Source organism: Triticum aestivum, chromosome 4A (genome assembly GCF_018294505.1).
Source record: "Triticum aestivum cultivar Chinese Spring chromosome 4A, IWGSC CS RefSeq v2.1, whole genome shotgun sequence".
In the NCBI taxonomy this organism is placed as follows: domain Eukaryota; kingdom Viridiplantae; phylum Streptophyta; class Magnoliopsida; order Poales; family Poaceae; genus Triticum; species Triticum aestivum.
In genome coordinates this window covers 447,664,255-447,683,045 of record NC_057803.1, presented here as the reverse complement: position 1 = coordinate 447,683,045, position 18,791 = coordinate 447,664,255, and the positions used below count along the sequence as shown (strand labels likewise).

At 42.3% G+C, this 18,791-nt stretch overlaps 1 protein-coding gene across 1 annotated transcript; it reads right to left on the bottom strand.

The window, feature by feature from the left end:
• Window positions 1-3,676: 3,676 nt before the first annotated feature.
• LOC123086285 (alanine--tRNA ligase) lies at window positions 3,677-15,817 on the bottom strand. The gene is made up of 22 exons (XM_044508017.1): window positions 15,275-15,817; window positions 14,882-15,022; window positions 14,586-14,732; window positions 14,290-14,442; window positions 14,026-14,161; window positions 12,516-12,612; window positions 11,196-11,316; window positions 10,430-10,498; window positions 8,117-8,167; window positions 7,881-7,976; window positions 7,568-7,666; window positions 7,185-7,307; window positions 6,077-6,226; window positions 5,911-5,982; window positions 5,758-5,833; window positions 5,536-5,678; window positions 5,331-5,439; window positions 5,071-5,258; window positions 4,748-4,837; window positions 4,448-4,633; window positions 4,098-4,271; window positions 3,677-4,006 (listed from the first exon to the last, which is right to left on the bottom strand). The coding sequence occupies exons 1-22, from the start codon at window positions 15,800-15,802 to the stop codon at window positions 3,935-3,937; spliced, it is 3,021 nt and encodes a 1,006-aa protein (XP_044363952.1). The 5' UTR covers window positions 15,803-15,817; the 3' UTR covers window positions 3,677-3,934.
• Between the last annotated feature and the right edge of the window lie 2,974 nt (window positions 15,818-18,791).

Sequence of the window (18,791 nt, the reverse complement as noted above, 5' to 3'; positions counted from 1 at the left end):
ATGCACATAATTATGGACTATTTAGAACAAAATTACCCTTGTCTAATTCATAGATTGGCGGCAAGTAAATCATTTAGGCTAGGAAGGGAAGAGATACACGAAATTGGGAGAGAGATAGTTTTCTTTTCTTTCTTACAGGGAGAGATACATGCAATCAGGGGAGAGATACTTTCCTCTTTCTGGAGGGACAAGATCGGAATTACGAGAAATTAGAAAAAATGCATCTTACATTGTTGCATTTTATCAAAAAACAAATACACCTTATATAAAGAAACGGAGGGAGTATTATATTATGGGCCGGAGGGAATAGTGGCGAAGTCTAGTTTTTAAAATCAATAATTATCTACAAGTAGTTTGACAACCTGTGTATTTTTTGTCAATTAATATGGACAGTATCAATATCTCTTATAGTACCAGTTGATAACTTCTGAAAAAATAATACGTATTAAAACGTTGAGAAGTACTCCCTCCATTTCTTTTTATAAGGTGTATTTATTTTTTGATAAAAATTTAAAATATAAGATGCATTTCTTTTAATTCTTTATAATTCCCTTATTAGCCCTCCAGAAAAAGAAAAAGTATGTCTAATCTAGTTGGGAAAGTATCTCTAACCTAATTGTCTGTATCTCTCATTATGGCAAAAGAAAGAATCTCTCTGTTGATTGCATGTATCCTGGACTAATTGATTTACTTGCCACTAAACAACAAATTTGCCAAGGCTAATTTCATCCGAACATGTCCGTTTTTTGTAGGGAAATTTGGGAGCTCTTTATTCAACACTAACAGCTCCAGCTAAATAAGCTGAGAGGCTGGTTACAAGAAGACTCGGAATGGAGTCCATCCAACATTCGGTTACATCCAGGGTGCTAGCTTGTTTGGCACAAAGATGAGCCAAAACATTAGCTGACCTCCCTACATGCTGAATTACAAAAGACTTAAAATAAATAACATGCTCCCTAATCTCGAACAAGATAGGCGCCACGATCGCACGAACAGAGATTTACAATCTCCAAATTATTAGACTCGAAAACCACCTCAGAATAGCCTCGAAGATGAGCAAAGAGAACACCATCGCGTAGAGCGAGTGCTTCGGCTATAAGAGGATCTGTGATTCCCGGGTAAGGTTTGCACCATGCAGCTAGGAAGGATGAATGTGTTCTTGCGACTCCACCTGCCCCTCCCCTTCTAGCTTCCATGGCAACACTCACATCAGTGTTGATCTTGATCCATCCCAAGTCCGGCGGTCTCCAACCATGCCCTGGCAAGGTTCGCGCGTGATCGCGAGGTAGTTCGAGGACAGTGAGAGCTTCTTGGGTTTTCTTCATGGACTGAATAGGATCAAGTTCCTTCTTGTCATGCGTGGCATTGTTTCTTGAGGTCCAAATCGCCCACATGACTGTAACCAATTTTGCTCTCTCAGATTCAGAGAACATTGGATCGCAAAGAACATCCCGAGACCATGTAAGTGGGTGCAGCTCCGGTCGCTTGATGTCAAGCCAGTCCGGAGCCGCATTCCAAAAACGTCTGGCGTGGGTGCAATCCAGTAACGCATGCTTCATGTCTTCCTCTGCGTGAAGACACAGTTTGCAGGTGCCAATGGTTGTGATATAACGGTGCATGAGAGTAGATTCAGCCGGAAGAATCCCATGCAATACCCGCCGCCAGAACACTCTCACCCTTGGCAAAACCTTAAGCTTCCATAACCGGGACCATAGCTGTTTGTCTGTCGATGAAGTCTCTGTGATCGTCCCTTCCTCTAGAGCCAGATGCTCGTTACGAGTCATTAGAGCACGATACGCTGATTTTACAGAATAGCATCCCGACCGTTCGTGAGCCCATGCAACAACATCGTCGCCCCCACCCCGCATCAGGAGGATATTAAGGATTGCATCCGCATCGGGGGTGATGAAGTTTTGACAGACCACATCAGCCTTCCATGACCAATTAACCGTATCAATAAGGTCTGAGACTGTTTGCAATTGTGTATTAGTACTTCTGACAGTCGGAGTCATAGAAAGAGTGTCGGGGATCCACTTATCATCCCAGATAGAGATCGACCTGCCATCTCCTATGCGTTTGATCAGACCGACTTGCAAAGATTCCCTCCCCGCAATGATAGCACGCCACATCGTCGAGGAAAAACGCGGAACTGTAGCTTGCATAAAATCACAAGTGGGAAAATATCTCCCTTTGAGAACTCTAGCACACAGCGATGATGGGTTCGTCATCCGTCGCCAACCATGTTTGCCGAGAAGAGCTGTGTTGAAAAGCTCAAGATCCCGGAATCCCATTCCGCCCTTCTCTTTTGGACTTGCCAAAGCCGTCCAAGCCTTCCAATGCATGGAATTACGATCTAGGGAGCTGCTCCACCAATACTTGGCAAAGGAGGAAGTGAGGCTTTTACACACCTTCTTTGTTAACTTGAAACAACTCACGCTGAAAATAGGTATAGCTTGGGCTACAGTCTTTATACGCACTTCCCTTCCAGCACAAGATATCATTCTTTCCGACCCGCCTTGGAGTTTGCTTCGAATCCTCTCTCCAATATGGTCAAAAGTACCGCTTGTGATCCTACCCACGGCTGTAGGTAGACCAAGGTAGCGCTCACTGAAAGCTTCTACCGCAATGTTCAGAGTTTGTTTCATCAGTAGCTTATCCGGAGCAGGGGTGTTCGGACTGAAATAAATAGAGCTTTTCTCTTTATTGACAGCCTGCCCTGAGCCCCTCTCATAAATTCTCAGTATCTCATTGAGCCTTTGGGCACTGTCCACCTTTGCCTGCATAAATATTAGACTATCATCCGCGAAAAGAAGATGATTGATCCACGGAGATCGGTAGCTGACTCGAATGCCTTTGTCTACTCTCTAACCACCAAAATGGTTCAAAAGTGAAGTTAGTCCTTCCGCACATAGCAGGAATAAGTACGGAGACGCTGGGCACCCTTGTCGCAGCCCCCTAGAGGGAGTGAAAAAAGGAAGAAGTTCACCATTCACCCGTATTGAGAATCTGATGGAAGTGACGCACTTCATGACTAGGCGAACAAACTCCATACCGAAACCAAGCTTCAACATGATTGCTTGCAAGTAATGCCATTCTACACGGTCGTACACTTTCATCATGTCTAGCTTGATAGCACATACAGCATTCCCCCCTTTCTTCCTTCTTCTCATCGCATGCACACTTTCATGTGCAATTAGCACATTGTCAGTAATCAGGCGACCAGGGACAAACGCACTTTGTTCAACACTGATGATATCATCCAAGAACTCTCGGAGACGATTAGCAATGGCCTTAGAGGCGATCTTATACAAAACTGGACAGAGAGAGATAGGACGATATTGAGTGATACTTTGTGGGAATCGTACCTTGGAGATCAATGTGATAAAAGTGTCGTTTATAATTATGTGTCTTGATCCCATGCCAAAAATAATACACCTTACAAAAAGAAACTGAGAGAGTATTAATGACCGACGAGTCAACAGTTTGATAACTTACATATGGCAAACTAGAAGAAATCATCCAAACATACCAACATGAGATCCAATTTCGAAAATCTCATCACAACGGATTTAATCATAAAAACAGATCTTAATCCAGCTTTTGAATATTTTCTGGTGCACTGTTGCAAAGGAATGAGATAGCAAGAACCACGGGTGATGAACCAAGCATGCCGCAGTTACACTAGGAAAAGGTGTTCGGTACTGTTATTAGATTCGTAACGTTCGTCAAATATAACACTCCATTTGATAAACCAAACTGTAATTACACAACAACTGTGACCCTTAAACACCATCCTGTGATGTGGAAACGGACACTGCTTCTAGTCGATTTTCATGAATAAATTTATCTTCACGTATCACAATTTGTGAAAGTAGGGTGACAACGACCAATCAAGCAGCCACTTTAACATGTAATGAAGACCAGTCTCAACAAATCAGCTCAGCTTCATCGAAGCTATCTGGGTAGCAAGCTCCATTGCCTCCTTGACCCGAGAAGCATCACTTCCCTGCATTGCAGGATTCACAGATATTAGGCAACGACAATTAGTAGACTTTGACCAAAGGGGCTTCTCTTATAAAGATTAAATAATGCCTCACCTGGCCCTGGGCGAGACCATTCTTGCCGCCTCCTCCTTTTCCCTTGAGTGGTGCGATTGAAGGTGTAAGCCAATCCAACACCTTGAAGCCATTGGGTGCATCCGGAGGTACGCCGGCATAAATAACAGCCTTGTTTGATGCCTCATCTGTGCTGAATACCATTATCGGCAAACCCTGGAAAAGTCGAACCCATGAGGTCACCAGCACATCCAAAGAACACAAGGAATACAACTTTAATGTTTTAATTCATACAAAAATAAATGTTGGAGCAAGTTGGAAATTATGCTGAATCTACAGTGATTTTTACATGATGGGGACACTACTTGACAGAAATGGATTGGAGTACCGACCTTGAAACGGTTCATGGCTTTGACAACTGCTTCCCGGACAGCAGTGGTGTCAAGACCCACATCAGCATGAGTAACACAGAAGGTTTTTCCTTCAGAAAGAGCAGCTTCTGCAGCATCTATGGCAATCTTGACAGCCTTCTGGATATTTTCTTCACCCATTTTCTTCTTCGCCTTCCTAAGTTGATCCTGATATATGCAACAGCTGTAATCAGCTTTCATTTTAACTACGAACAGAATACCAAGTATCATAAATACTTCTCTTTGACAAGATGCACCAAATCAACTGAAACATTTACAGACCTCCAGCTTTGAGATATTGCCTTTTAGATCAGCTTTCCTTGCAGCTGGGATAGCAGCTGCATCCAGTGTATTCTTGATGGACCCAATTTTCTGATGAAGAAACATCATTCTTAGATACGGTCTAATACAAAGCAGATCAGAAGGAAATAGCTACAAAGTACAATGGACATCATCTATTTATATAAAGGCTAAGGACATAATATTTCCAAGAAAACAAACAAAAACCACAGTAACTTCTAATGATATCCATTATCCAATTTGTCAGAGTAACACAACCATATAGCTCACAGCCTCATACTAAGAGAGACAAGCACACTTAGTACCTTCTCCAATGTGGCTCCTTCCAGTTTAGATGCCTCATTAATATCAGTATCGATAGATGATGCCAGCTTCATAGCCTGGGAGGCACACTCAGCAGTAACAGCCGTTATCCTCCGAACACCTTTTGCGATACCCTCTTCAGATATGAGGGCAAATGCCGCAGCATCTCTAGTGTTTGAAATGTGTGTACCTGGTATACAAAAACTTTAGATGACATAAACACACAAATGTAGAATTACATAGAACAGAGTAGTAAATATACCTCCACACAGCTCAGTTGATATGGATAACCATTCTTTGCTTTCAGGGTTTGCAAGCAGATCTTCCACTTTGCGACCAATTGATACAACTCTTACAGGATCAGGGTAGATCTACAAAGTCCATATGCAAAACGAATTACACGAAACAACAGGTCAGGCAAACAAGGTATTAGAACATGGTATGTCAAGCTGGGTAAGAGGACGCACTTCACCAAACACAGCTCGCAGACCATTTATGCGCTTTGCGTCAGCTAATTTTATTTCTTGTGCAGATACCTCCAGCTCATCCTTTATTTGTTGGTTCACTATATACTCGATTTTTCTCAAATCTTCGGGCTGAACAGGTTTCCCTGTTATGTACCAACAGTTGAGTTGACAAGCTGAGGAAAAACATCATGTGAATACAATATAAAAAGAATCACAGCATACCATGGGAGAAATCAAATCTCAGCTTCTCTGGAAGAACAATGGAACCTTTCTGGTCAACATGGTCACCAAGTACTTCCTACACTTACAACAGTGAAACCATCATGAATGCAAAAAAAGCACTCCTTGTAAAATCTGAGAGGCTTGAAAACATACCCTTAGAGCAAAGTTCAGCATATGGGTACATGTGTGGTTTGGAGCAATGAGAGTACGCCGTGTGTAATCAACCTACCAAGAGTAATAGAAGTATCGCCATGTGATTTAGCAAATTTCACAGGTTAACTGATTCGGTATAAAGAAATTAATCAGTGAAGAATGTTACCTTGCATTTCACTTCATCGCCAACAGACAATGCCTTGGAGTCCGGACCTTCCAGAAATGAACCGATATGCAGGACATAGCCAGCAAACACTTGGACATTGTTTACAGTGAAAGATCCAGATGGCCCCTCGATACTCCCAGTGTCATAAATCTATTCCAAAAATATCATATGGCATGTCAAGAGAATTCATACAATGCATGGTGCAACTCTCAACAAACATGCAGGAGAGCTGTGTATCGTTCATTAAAAAGAGGAAAAGTTTATATATACAACCCCAAACCCCACACAAGAAAGAGGTCACATGCGCTTCTTTGAAATAGAACAAGAAACGACCATGGCAGCACGGTGACTTCAAATAATTGAGAAAACATCAATGGCTGTTGAATGCAAATTGCAACGCTTGTTGTGCAATGTACGGGTATTAATTTAGTCAAAATTTGACTGAAAAACTTGAAGCTAGTGTATTGTACGGGCAACTTCAAAGTCCTCAACACTATTGTATACAACCGTAATGTGGTGTTTGAAATGGTGTAATGACAAAAATACTTCAAGCATATACTCCCTCCATGCCATAATATAAAAACGCTCTTATATTATGGGACGGAGGGAGTATTCATGAGTGCTGTAGATTATTAGGATGACGTACAACAAACAACACAGGATACCAATCAGATTTCAACCAATGGGAGGTATCACTCTTCAGGGTGCATTAATCATTTTTTGTTATGGTTACAATCAAAGAATAACTTCCAAACAGAAATTATGTGTCTACTTTACTAATGAATCAATATAGGTCAACATAATTCTGTTAAAGCTATCAAAAAATACTGTCATGTGGGGCCATTGCTACAGGAGGATACCCCATCAGACATCAGCTCAATGGTTACTATAGAAAATATCTAACTTGCAAACTAAGGTAGCTATCGAGCTGATGTCAGCTGGGGTTTCTTCCTATAGTAATGGCCCCACATGACCTAAAACAACAGAATACCATGCTTATTCAGTAGGTAAGCTGATAATTCATAGCATGATTTCAACTCTAGAGGTGATTGCAATTGGCGTTTTCATTCAACACATCAACGTGACACTGTCAAACATGAAGTTGTACCTGACCACCCTGTTCTGCATAGAAGCTTGTACTTTCCAAAACCAGGCCAAAGTCTTCATCACCAGATGCAGTGGCTACGAATTCTGAGCCAGTATAGATAGCTTTCACTACACTGCTATGTACCTGCAAAATGATTTTAGGTATATCGGTCATATAACCAATATATAAGTGTTTCAAAATATGAACACTGCAAAAACAATCAAAAGCTTGCAGCCACGTAAATTCACTACTTGAAGGTGATTTTTGAAGTGGGGGTTGCTTTCTAAATGTTTGGGCCAAACTAGAATGGAAATTCTATGAAATCCCAAACAGGCACTGAAATATTGGAAAGAACTGTACCTAATAGCCAAACCACAACTAAATAATCTAACTAATCATCTAACCTTGTGTTGGAATTTTGGGCTATCATTTGTGCTGTCAAGTCCCTGATTGCGCAGCTGCGACGTAGCATTTGCATCCAGGACAATAGATTTACCACCAGCCTGCAGGAAAAACATATAAAACAAAGTCAGAAATAAGTATGATATAAACAGACTAAAGTTGCTCAATGAATTGAGCATCACTGGCATATAAGAGATGCTAGGTTTAGTTAAATACAACATCATTAAACAACAAAGAGCAGGGATAATACTTGGATAGCATAGAAGACCACAAGCGAAGGATTAAGTTTTATATTGAAGGAGAAATGAACACAACCTTGTAGCGAGCATTCCTAGCCTTTTGCCTTGCTTCTTCCATAGAAGCATTAAAACCCTCCATGTCAACAGATAGCCCGAAGTCAACTGCCATGACCTATGAGATAGGAAACAACAATGATACCAGAAAAGACAATAAAAGCTTTATCAAGTTTAACGACATAATAAACATGAAAAGTATATATCACTGCCAAATTAATTTGATTAAATTTACTGATGAAAACATGAAGAACAAACCTCAGTCAAATCAATTGGATAACCATAGGTGTCCCACAGAACAAATGCATCCTGAAAGAACAAATAACGGTTGCAATACATGAAGGATAGCAATATAAACTTGAAAAGTTCAGCAGGATGTAACAGAACATTGATAAACGTGACCGAAGTATGATTTAAGAGACATATTTCTACGTAGTGGACTCCGATTCTTAAAATAAGAACGAAGAAAAGAATTATTCCACATTATTGTAGAGAATATGGTCAAGTTTTCCAAATAGTCGAATTCCTTAGTTTTGACATGTTTCTCAAATACGAAGGAATGAATAGAAACTAGGGAGGGAAGGCTACACACCCAAGAGCACAGATAAACTAGCTCTCTGGCTGACAAAGCACTAATCTAACATATGATGCCTACTTTTCATACTAATTTTAGATGCAACGACTAATTGGAAAGTCTCTCATGTCTCCAGCTAATTTCTCCAATAGACACGAGCCTCTCCACCACGGTAGGAAGAGCCCTGTCGATGCTTAGGTGTGCAGTGTTCAGAGCTGTAACCAACCTTGCAAAATATTGTTCCAACATTCGATTGAGCTATGGATGGATGAAGGAGAACCAGATTGATAACTGCATGGCTTGGTATAGGTCTGGGACTGAGGGGTAGAGACCTTGCCCTCATCTAACCACCGGTAAGGGTGCAAGCAGAGCGGATAGAGATGCTCAACGGATGAGTGCCTGGACATGAATATGGAGTGAACAACGACCAAATATGGTCGGCAGCAAACAATGCTCTAATCGAAAACAGAAACATAAATAATGCTCAACGGATACCACTAAACACGATAGCTCTAAGTCTCTAGTTAGATATATATAACTGTGCCAAATATATTTTTTAGGTTGAGCGAAATGAACCTACACCTATCATTTGCCTGATTTTGAGGCTAGGTGAGGAGGTTGCAATAACAGAGGTGCATGTTGGCCTAGTGAGGACCAAGCAATCACAGCAAGAGGTTCAGTGCACATCGCCTCCATCCCCTGTGGATACTACGGGTGCTCCTCCCATTGATACTGCAACACCAGCTGCCCGGACACCAACGCATGCCGCCAGCTCCCCCTGTGTGTCCGTCGCTAACTTGTGGTGCCCCCCTCATCATATAGGAGGCACAGGATACAACGCGCCCGACTCCACACAAACCATAACCTGTCAACACTCGTTACAACTTGATGTCCAGCTGTAAAAAATATACGAAAAACTCAACACAAGGCCCGAACCAATCTTTCTATAACCAAGAAGCCCCAATTAACAGCCAGCACGGCCCATGTTAACATCCCACAGGCAGGCTTCACATCCATGTATTGTGTTTCCTCTAAAGCAAGCAATGCAACCACCAGGATCACCTGAAGCCAGCAGACAAGCTCACAAATGAGCAGGTGGGAGTCTCATCAAATAGTGTGTTGAATACTATCTGATCAAAATCCTACGAGTCGACGAGTCGTTCCGAGGTTGAGACTCATAGACTAAGCGTGACTACTCGACACTAGTCGACACTGAAGTTGCGAATCATAGACTAGTCGACACTGAAGTGCAGTCGGCCCTGGAGTTGAGACTCATAGACTAGTCTTGACTAGTCCTTGGACTCATAATCCATGAATCCTGGTATCCTGGTTCTGGCAGATAGTGCCTATACAATGTTAAAACCACATCCGAGAATAACTACCGATATTGTATCCGTCAGATATCCAAGTTCTGGTTCCTAACGCCATTGTTAAGGGGTTCCGTCAGTTTGTTGATATTCGAACCATTTTCACCCCTGCCAGGAAACCATTTTCATTAAAGGATGGTTAGGCTTTGAGACATTGTTCTTAATGCGGTAAGGCGACCCAAGGCGAGCACTCACCGCCCTGACGTCTAAGCGCTGCAAGGTACTGCCAGGGCGCTTGCCGAGCATCCAAGGCGGGACACCTTAAAAACAATGCTCTATGGCGTATTGGAGAGGGAGGGAAGGGCTAGATATATCCAGATTAATCCTCACTATGAAAATGGATGACAATGCAACCGCTCTAGCAAAGGATAAGAACATATTCCAAATATTTTAATATGAAATATATGCATCTTACTAATCAGGATACCTTGACTCCAACTTCATAATTTATATTATCTCCTAAATACCATCACTTGCCAATGGACCCTTTCCCCCCTTCTGTCCAATGAGATAACACAACACGTGCTCACACAACAAACAAACTATATATCTGCTTAGGTGCAAACATCTTCTAGTGGAAAACAAAATAAATCAACTAATGTGGTGGTAATTCAAAACCAAAGCACTTGCCTGGCCACTAAGTACTGCCCCGCCATTCTCCTTGACAGCATCTGCAGCTTTCTTAAATCTCTCATACCCCTGAAAATTACACCAACAGCACACTCAGTTAACTGGCTGAACAGTGACCAGAAATGACAACACATATTATGATGGTTTTAAGAAAAGAATGGCCAATTAAACTTCAACTGTAAGCTTTCTTAGTCTCTATGAAATACAATGACAATGCGCCTAGTAGGAACTACCCTTACAATACAAACATGATAAACAGAATCATGCCCATGTAGAAACCAAATAAATTGGATTATAATTAGTCATTTCAGAGAAAAGATGAGACAATTTATCGTGTATGCTAATTACTGTGATTGAACTATTGAAGTTTGCTAAACTGCCATAAACCAAGATCGAAACGATCATCATGGATATGTTCCTTAATGTGTAGTGTTAAAACAAGGCACTGCCTGGTTACTCAGCACAACACGTTAATATATATAAAGCCTGTAGCAGTATCACACGAGCAAAACAGTGGTATAGAAGATACAAGGTATAAACTGGCCCAGAGTCTCCGGCAACTACAAAAACAAACTAGCTAAATTACTTTGAGACTAGCACATGTTCAGAAGGATAAAGTATGCTTCACAGAAAAGGATAAAGTATGAGAACACTGCCTAAGAGTGTGCAAAGACTCGGATTTGATTCCAATGAAATTACACCAACAAACTTCACTTGGGCTAAACTGATGTTACTGTTATGCAATACTCCAGGCAAATAATAATACCTTCGCTAGAGTGTTCTCAAAGCTTGCCTCTTCGTCCTTAATTATATCTTTAATCTTCTTTTCATTGTCTTTCAGCTCAGGAAACACATCACCCATCACTCGGACAAAAACATCTACAAGGCTGTACGAGCAAGACACAAAATAATGGTAAATCAAATGCCAGCTTCGAAAACCAAAAGATGAGAGAGATGAGAGAGAGAGAGAGAGAGAGAGAGATGCCAGTCGGCGGAAATATGGAGAGAGAATCAGAAACAACTTGAAAAATTGATGCAGAAGTAAAAACAAAAAGGTTTAGTTGGACATATATAGCACTTTCCATGTAAAATTAGACCAGCAATGAAATTATTGCTGGTCAACCGTCAGAATCTGACTGTACACATTCTAAGATAACAATAATTTTACAATCGTGAGAGTGATAGTTAATTAATAAATAAATATTCAAGTTATGGAAAATACAGCAGTTCCAGAACACACACTCAAGCATAGGACAGTGATGCCCAAGAATCCACGCCATCAAGACCTATTAAGATAGTCATGAAAAAAAACACCCCTAGGCATCCGCTTAAGTGTGCTTAGGTGCTAGGCAACAACAGAACGCCTAGCGCTTAATCATGCTAGGTGTGCGCTTACTCCCTCCGTCCGCGAATAAGTGTACATTTAGCTTTTGTCCTAAGTCAAAGTTTTAAAATTTTGAACAACTTTAAGGAAAGAGTAGTGGCATATATGACATCAAATTGGTACATTATGAAACTACATTTCAAAACGAATCTAGTGATACTAATTTAGTGCCATAAATGCTGCTACTTTTCTCTATAAAATTGGTCAAAGTTTTAAAACTTTGACTTGGGAGAAAAGCTAGATGTACACTTATTCACGGACGGAGGGAGTAGATGAGATAGGCGCCAGGCAATGGCAAAACGCACTAGCACTTTTTTTCTCTGCGAGTGAAATAACTTTCAAAACCATGCCTCATTATCAGGACCAAATGCTAGTTATTATAAAGCTTTGCTAGCAAAAAAAAAAGTACACATGAACCTAAAACAAAAGGCATCGCAGGAACAATGGTAAGTCCAGTGCCAAGTTATGCCCCACAAACCCAAACCCAAATTAAAGTAACACATAGCACATGACCCTGGGTTCATAATAAATTAACTAAAATTGTGTGTGAACATAGTTTTTTTTATTGTCATATGACATTCCTACAGTCATTCTCATAAGCCTTGCATTACATTTTTAGCATTCTGGGTAAACAAAAAGCTATGCAAATATATCATCAAAAAGAGGGTACAGAATACAGCAGATGCAGGTTACAGTTCTTACGAGCTAAAAAATCCTTGCTTTGCCATCAATTTTTGATGACCAAAGTGAACAGCACGTCTAAGTATACGCCTTAGAACATACTCCCTTCCCTCATTTCCTACAGAAAAACTCATATTAGAACAAAGAAACGTCATTGTATAATACAAAACAAAGCTCTGAAACATTGTAATTTGTAAATGCAAGAAAAATACAATAGCTCAGTAGTTGCGACAAAAAAAATCAGTTCTACACCATCCTCACTAGATAGGTTGACCATGATGGTGGATCCACCAAAACAATCCCATTAAACTGAATGAAGACAATAATATATTTTCTGCAGTTGTTCTGAACCTTTATTACCGAAATACTCCCTCCATCCCTAATTACTTGTCTTAGATTTGTCTAGATACGAATGTATCTAGACACGCTTTAGTGTCGCATCTAGAAAAATCTGAGATAAGCTTTTCGGGACGGAGGTAATATTATGTAACTGCAACATATGTGCAACATATCATATTATTTTGCAGCTATATACTCCCTCTGTTCCTAAATATATGACGTTTCGGGAGTACATCCAAGTGGTGATTTCTATTGCATAAACAGCAAGCAAGAGAATCATTAACTGCTCACTTCATATTATATGTCATTCTGGACTACTAATTAATATTGTCTCACATCCATATCTGGCCCAATTCAACATATCCTTGCCATATTTATTCCAAGTCTGGCCCAATTCAACATATCCTTGCCATATTTATTCCAACAAGCACCCATCACTTAATTACAACACCCAACCACTAGCGCCAACACTTCCACCATGGAAAAGACAGTCGAAATAAGGCTTAATTGGTATTTCACACATAAATTCATGTGATAAGAACTATAACAACTCAGGGGTCCATTTGAAATCTATAAATTTTGGTTCGCAATGAACTAAGCCCATAAAAAATTAGCAGGTATGACTTCATATTAACTAGAAGGGAAATAATGCATTTCTTCCTAAAATAGTAAATGCAAGTCAGGTCCCCAAACTAGTGATTTTGACACTTGGATACTTAAACCAAAATTAATCATTCAAGTCCAAAAACCTAGCCTCTCTTAGAATGACTAATCATTTTGGCTGACAATGGGTACTACAATGATCTATCTGTTTTCATTCAAATTCTTCAAAATTGGATATGATGATCTATTGGTGACTTTATGTCTATATACTTCATTTTATTCCAGTGCCACATCCATATCTTGAATAAAAAATATCTTACATATGTAACAGAAAATTTAGGAGCATAATAAGTTCAAAATAATGTCTAGTTTAAGGAACCAAAATAACATAAGCGCACAAGCTCGTTATGCTCACTTGGGGACAGATATGAAATAGAACTACTTTAACATCCTGTTGTGCAGGATGCAACGCAGCAAGCATTTAGGTGTATTGTTATTATTCCATCTTTTTACAGAAACTAACCATACTTATAAATGGATGGCAATCATTTTAAATCATGTATCCCCAACCAAAACAGTATGAACTCACCAGGTTGAGAACCATCAGCGATAGCAAAAGAAAGGGTTCTTATGTGATCTGCAACAACCCTATATGCCATATCAACTTTCCCAACATCATCGGATCCCACTTTACCAGAGTATGGTTGAATTCCAGCGCCTGCCAGCTGCATTCATAATGCATACTGAATTAACAATGAATATCATTTACTTTAGGTAACAATTAATTACTGCAGAAAAATACTGTTGCCACAACTCATAAGCATAAAAGAAGCTGCAAGTGTGCACAAAATACCTTGTGGATGGCATCAAATAATGGCATGAATACGTCTGTATCGTAATTGCTCATTTTATTCTGAAGGATAGAGGTTAAACGCTCGAAGCCCATTCCAGTGTCAACGTGTTTTGCTGGCAAGGATCTCAAAGTACCATCTGATTCCCTGTTGAACTGGGTATTAAAACAGCCAAATGTCAGTGCATACAACAGATAAATAAGCAAATAGGTGTGCACACATTGAACAGAGTAACTGACATTGTATTGGGATTAAAGCTTGACAATCTGGAAAGAAATGGGGAAAATAGCATGTTAACCTGAATAAACACAAGATTCCATATCTCAATACATGTAGGGTCATCATTATTCACTAATGAAGCTGCGTCACGATTGCCAATACGATCAAAATGGATCTCTGTGCATGGCCCACAAGGACCTGTGTCACCCATCTCCCAAAAATTATCCTGCTCAAAGAATACATCATATAGTGTTCTTTAGTAGGGAAATTCAGTCAATAGTTAGGCCCAACAGAAACGGAGAAAGTGAAACTAATACAACATAATGTCCACAATAGATAGGAGCTCAACCAACAAACCAAGCACATCCAGGATACCTTGCAACCGAAAGGCAGAACTCTTTCATTAGGTAGATACTTCAACCATATGTTCTTCGACTCGGTATCCGGAGCGAGACCAGCTTTCTCATCACCACCAAAGTATGTTGCATAAATTCTATCAGTGGGCAATTTGTAGACCTGTACACATGAAATAGCAAACAGTATGTGGTAAGAAGGTGTCCAGTGTTTAAAATCAGTGGGAAATTTGTACATCTAAAGTTTTTGACATCATTTGCTTATTTTTGCTTGTTCGGATAGATTTATGACCAAAGTGGACCCAACTTTCACTTAAATTTTACTGATCCATAATCTGATGTAGAAGTACAGTAGTGCATATACATACTAACGCGCTAGCGATCAAAAGGGGGAGTGAAGGCAAGAACCCGATACCTGGGTGAGGAGCTCCCATGCATACCCGATGGCCCCCTCCTTGAAGTAGTCTCCGAAGGACCAGTTCCCGAGCATCTCGAAAAAGGTGTGGTGGTAGGTGTCCTTCCCCACGTCGTCGAGGTCGTTGTGCTTGCCGCCGGCGCGGATGCACTTCTGGGTGTTGCAGGCGCGGCTCAGGCGGCCAAGCTGCGAGTCCGGAGCGGCGGTGCCGAGGAATACGGGCTTGAACTGGTTCATCCCGGCGTTGGCGAACAAGAGCGTGGGGTCGTCGACGGGTACCACGGGGCTCGACGGCCATGGCGTGTGCGACTTGGACTTGAAGAAGTCGATGAAAACCTCCCGGACCCGGGCGGCCGTCCAATCCGACGGCACCTCCATCGGAGGGCCGACGGTGGCAGTGGCGGTGGCGGCGACCGTAGATGCTCGCGACGAGGAGAGGCGGATGGCGGCGGCGGTGGCAGGCAAAACCCTAGCGTTGGGCTTGGTGATGAGGAGGAGGCGGCACGCTGTCAGGGCCGAGTGCAACATACAGAGGCTTCAGTTAATGAACGGTCAGGATGAAAGAAGGAGATATCAACGGCTCGCTTAGGGTTTTTTTCTCGAGAGACAACGGCTCGCAGGTTCTGTTTACAATCCAGCGTTGACGATTAAAACGAAGGAGGTGTTTGGCTAGAGAAATGGTAAACGTAATCAGATCACAGCCTTGGAGGGTAATCAGTTTGCAAGTTTGTTTGGTTCACATTCCCGTAAAGGAATCGATTGCCATCATCCTGCTTTTCTTGCTCGGCCCTGCTGCTCGCCGGCCGCCATCCTCCCCGTAGATAGATCAAGCGTCGCCGGACGCTCGAGTCTTGCGCGCCGCTGGCCGTCCCTGAGCATGTGCACTGTCGGCCGCCTCTGATGTCAAGCGCCGGCAGCCTTTTTCGATGTCAAGCGTCAACGGTCACTCTGATCTCGGAGGAGAGGCGGCGGCGACGGACGATGGGGAAGGGGTCGGGAGGGGAGGAAGAAGGGATCGTGTGGGAAGAGAAGGGAACGGTATCGCAATTACCGGTAGGGGGGGGAGCGGTATCGATCAATAACTGGGTTGGACCTGTTTACGGAGGAAAGTGTTTACGGTGTGCATTAAACAAACGTAGGTAACGTTTCCCCTTTACGGCGTAAAGGGATGACAGGTAAAAAACGCTGAAACAAAGTTAGAGCCTCTACAACCCGACCCAGCTAAAGCCTGACTCATTTACATCTAACACGGTTATCGATCAACACTCAAATGTTCAATGTCACAATCGGTGCTCATTTGCAAATCATCAAATATATACAATTTACATGAAACTTAAAATCTAATCTAATTCTTCGTCGGCGACCATCCTTGTTGTCCCCTCAGTATACTTGTCCGACAGCCATGAGACCTGCGAAGTGAAGGTCCTGTCGTCGGCAAGGTACAGTAGGACATGGGACACGGACTATCCCACATGGGACACGAGGCGTCGCCGTCTCTCATGTCCTACTCCTCGTCGGAGCCCCCGACCTCGAAGTCGCCGGTGGAGATGAGGTACGCGATAGACGTGGATGGGCCGGACTCGTGGTCGGAGCCCGACCCCGACACCCTTGGAGTGTGGCGCGAGGCGACACGCACGCGACTCCGCCTCCGCGGCCTTCGCCTCGAGGGCTATCGTGGCCACCAACGTCATGTGCCTCATATTGCATGCATGCCTTGCGGTATTCGTAGATAGTTCGTGAGCCATGTCGGCGTTGACCTCCGACTAGGAGCCCGATGGCTCGAGGACGATGGGCCAATGAAGGGGTTGCGCCGCCACCCCGAGGTTGCAATGCTAGGCAATGGTCACCGCTTCCGGCGAGCCTGTGGTCATGCGCCTCCAGTCCCCAGCCCTGTGGATCCAACCGTCATTTGAGCGCACACAATGGATTCCCTCCACATCAAGTCCGAGCACGGCCGAGCGCACTCCTACCAAGAGCGGCAGAGAGCCATGCAGACGGTCATCTCCTCCTTGACCCCGCATGGGACGAGGTTCCAGTCGATGGATCGGGACATCTCGAAGTCGGATCCACTTTTCGCAATGTCGAAAACGGATGGAATTCGCGGGACGTGAGCTTTGGGCAGAGGGGAGTGGAGCAGAGTGATGGCTATGGTTTAGTCTAGAGTGCGGATAAGGATGAATATATGTGGGGTCGGGGTGGGCCATAGTGGGTTGGATCCAACATGGCGGACGTGTCGGGGCATCCCCGTACCCAACCCATATGTGGACTGGGTATGGGACGTGTCGGTCGGTCCAGACGTTTGGGCTGTGTTCGGGTTGGCCAATTGGGTGGCTTTTTTCTGCCCAGGCAGGCCACCCGAACATTTGGGCGGATATGGAGCGTCCGGATCTAGTCTAGCATCGTATACCAGCTGCATCACATCCCCGAACACATCGTCGAAAGGGGAACGACTAAGATAAAAGTTGAGCTTGTGGTAAAAAAATAGAAAAGGAAATTTGAGCCGTCAAATTGAAGATAGATGCTACAAAATATGCTGGAGAAATATGTGTGGACATTTAGCAAAAAGGACCCTCGCTCCTTGTTAATTTGCTTCTGATGTCCTTCTCTGAACGCGCTCTGCGGCGGCGACACAGGTGGCGGAACTCCCTACCCTAACTGTGTAACATCTCCCACCTTCTCGCCAAGTCCCTCTACCTCGTCGGTGGTACGGATCGGATGCCTAGCTATGAAACTAAGCATAGTGTTGGTGTTGTCACATCTCCGCTCCGACGGCTCCTAAGAGCATATTTAATAGATGTTGTATATTTGGAGATGGAAATGTAGGTGTTGTATAATTTACATCACCGGAAAGTGCATTTTACATTTTTTTTAAAGCCAACTCCAACAGATCATGTATATTTGGCGATGTAAAACTATTACTATAGTGGATGATACATATTTGAACATGTAAAATGGGAGATGACCGTGCGGCAGCCTACAGCCACTATACAGCCGCATCATTTCGAAAACAAAACATCATATAGAGAAAAAATTCATATTTCTACAACCAAAAGTGCATCATATTAAATCTTACAACCAAAAGTGCATCACATCTATTGAAAATATACCCTAGAGGCAATAATATTATATTATTATATTTCTATATTCATAATTAAGAGTTTGTATTCTATTTTATAACTACTATGATCCTGGAATGTGCGATTCAGTGGAAAATTCATATGCATGTGTGGAATGATAAACGGTAATATTAGGTTTCTAGTCTTGCCTCTAGGACTGGCTCAATGTTGTTAGTGATCATATTTCCCGGATCTTAGGACATCGTTAAGCGTAACGGTAGTCCTAACACAATATTGAGAGTATGACGTTAGCAGAACGATCATATCGACAGAAGTGAATTGTTATACTTTGAGATAATATCGACATAAGTCAATTATTCTAACATGGAGTGTTAACATGTGTTTTAATTCCTTAGACCATGAGAGTATCATATTGACCTCTTACCGTACAGTGGACTTTG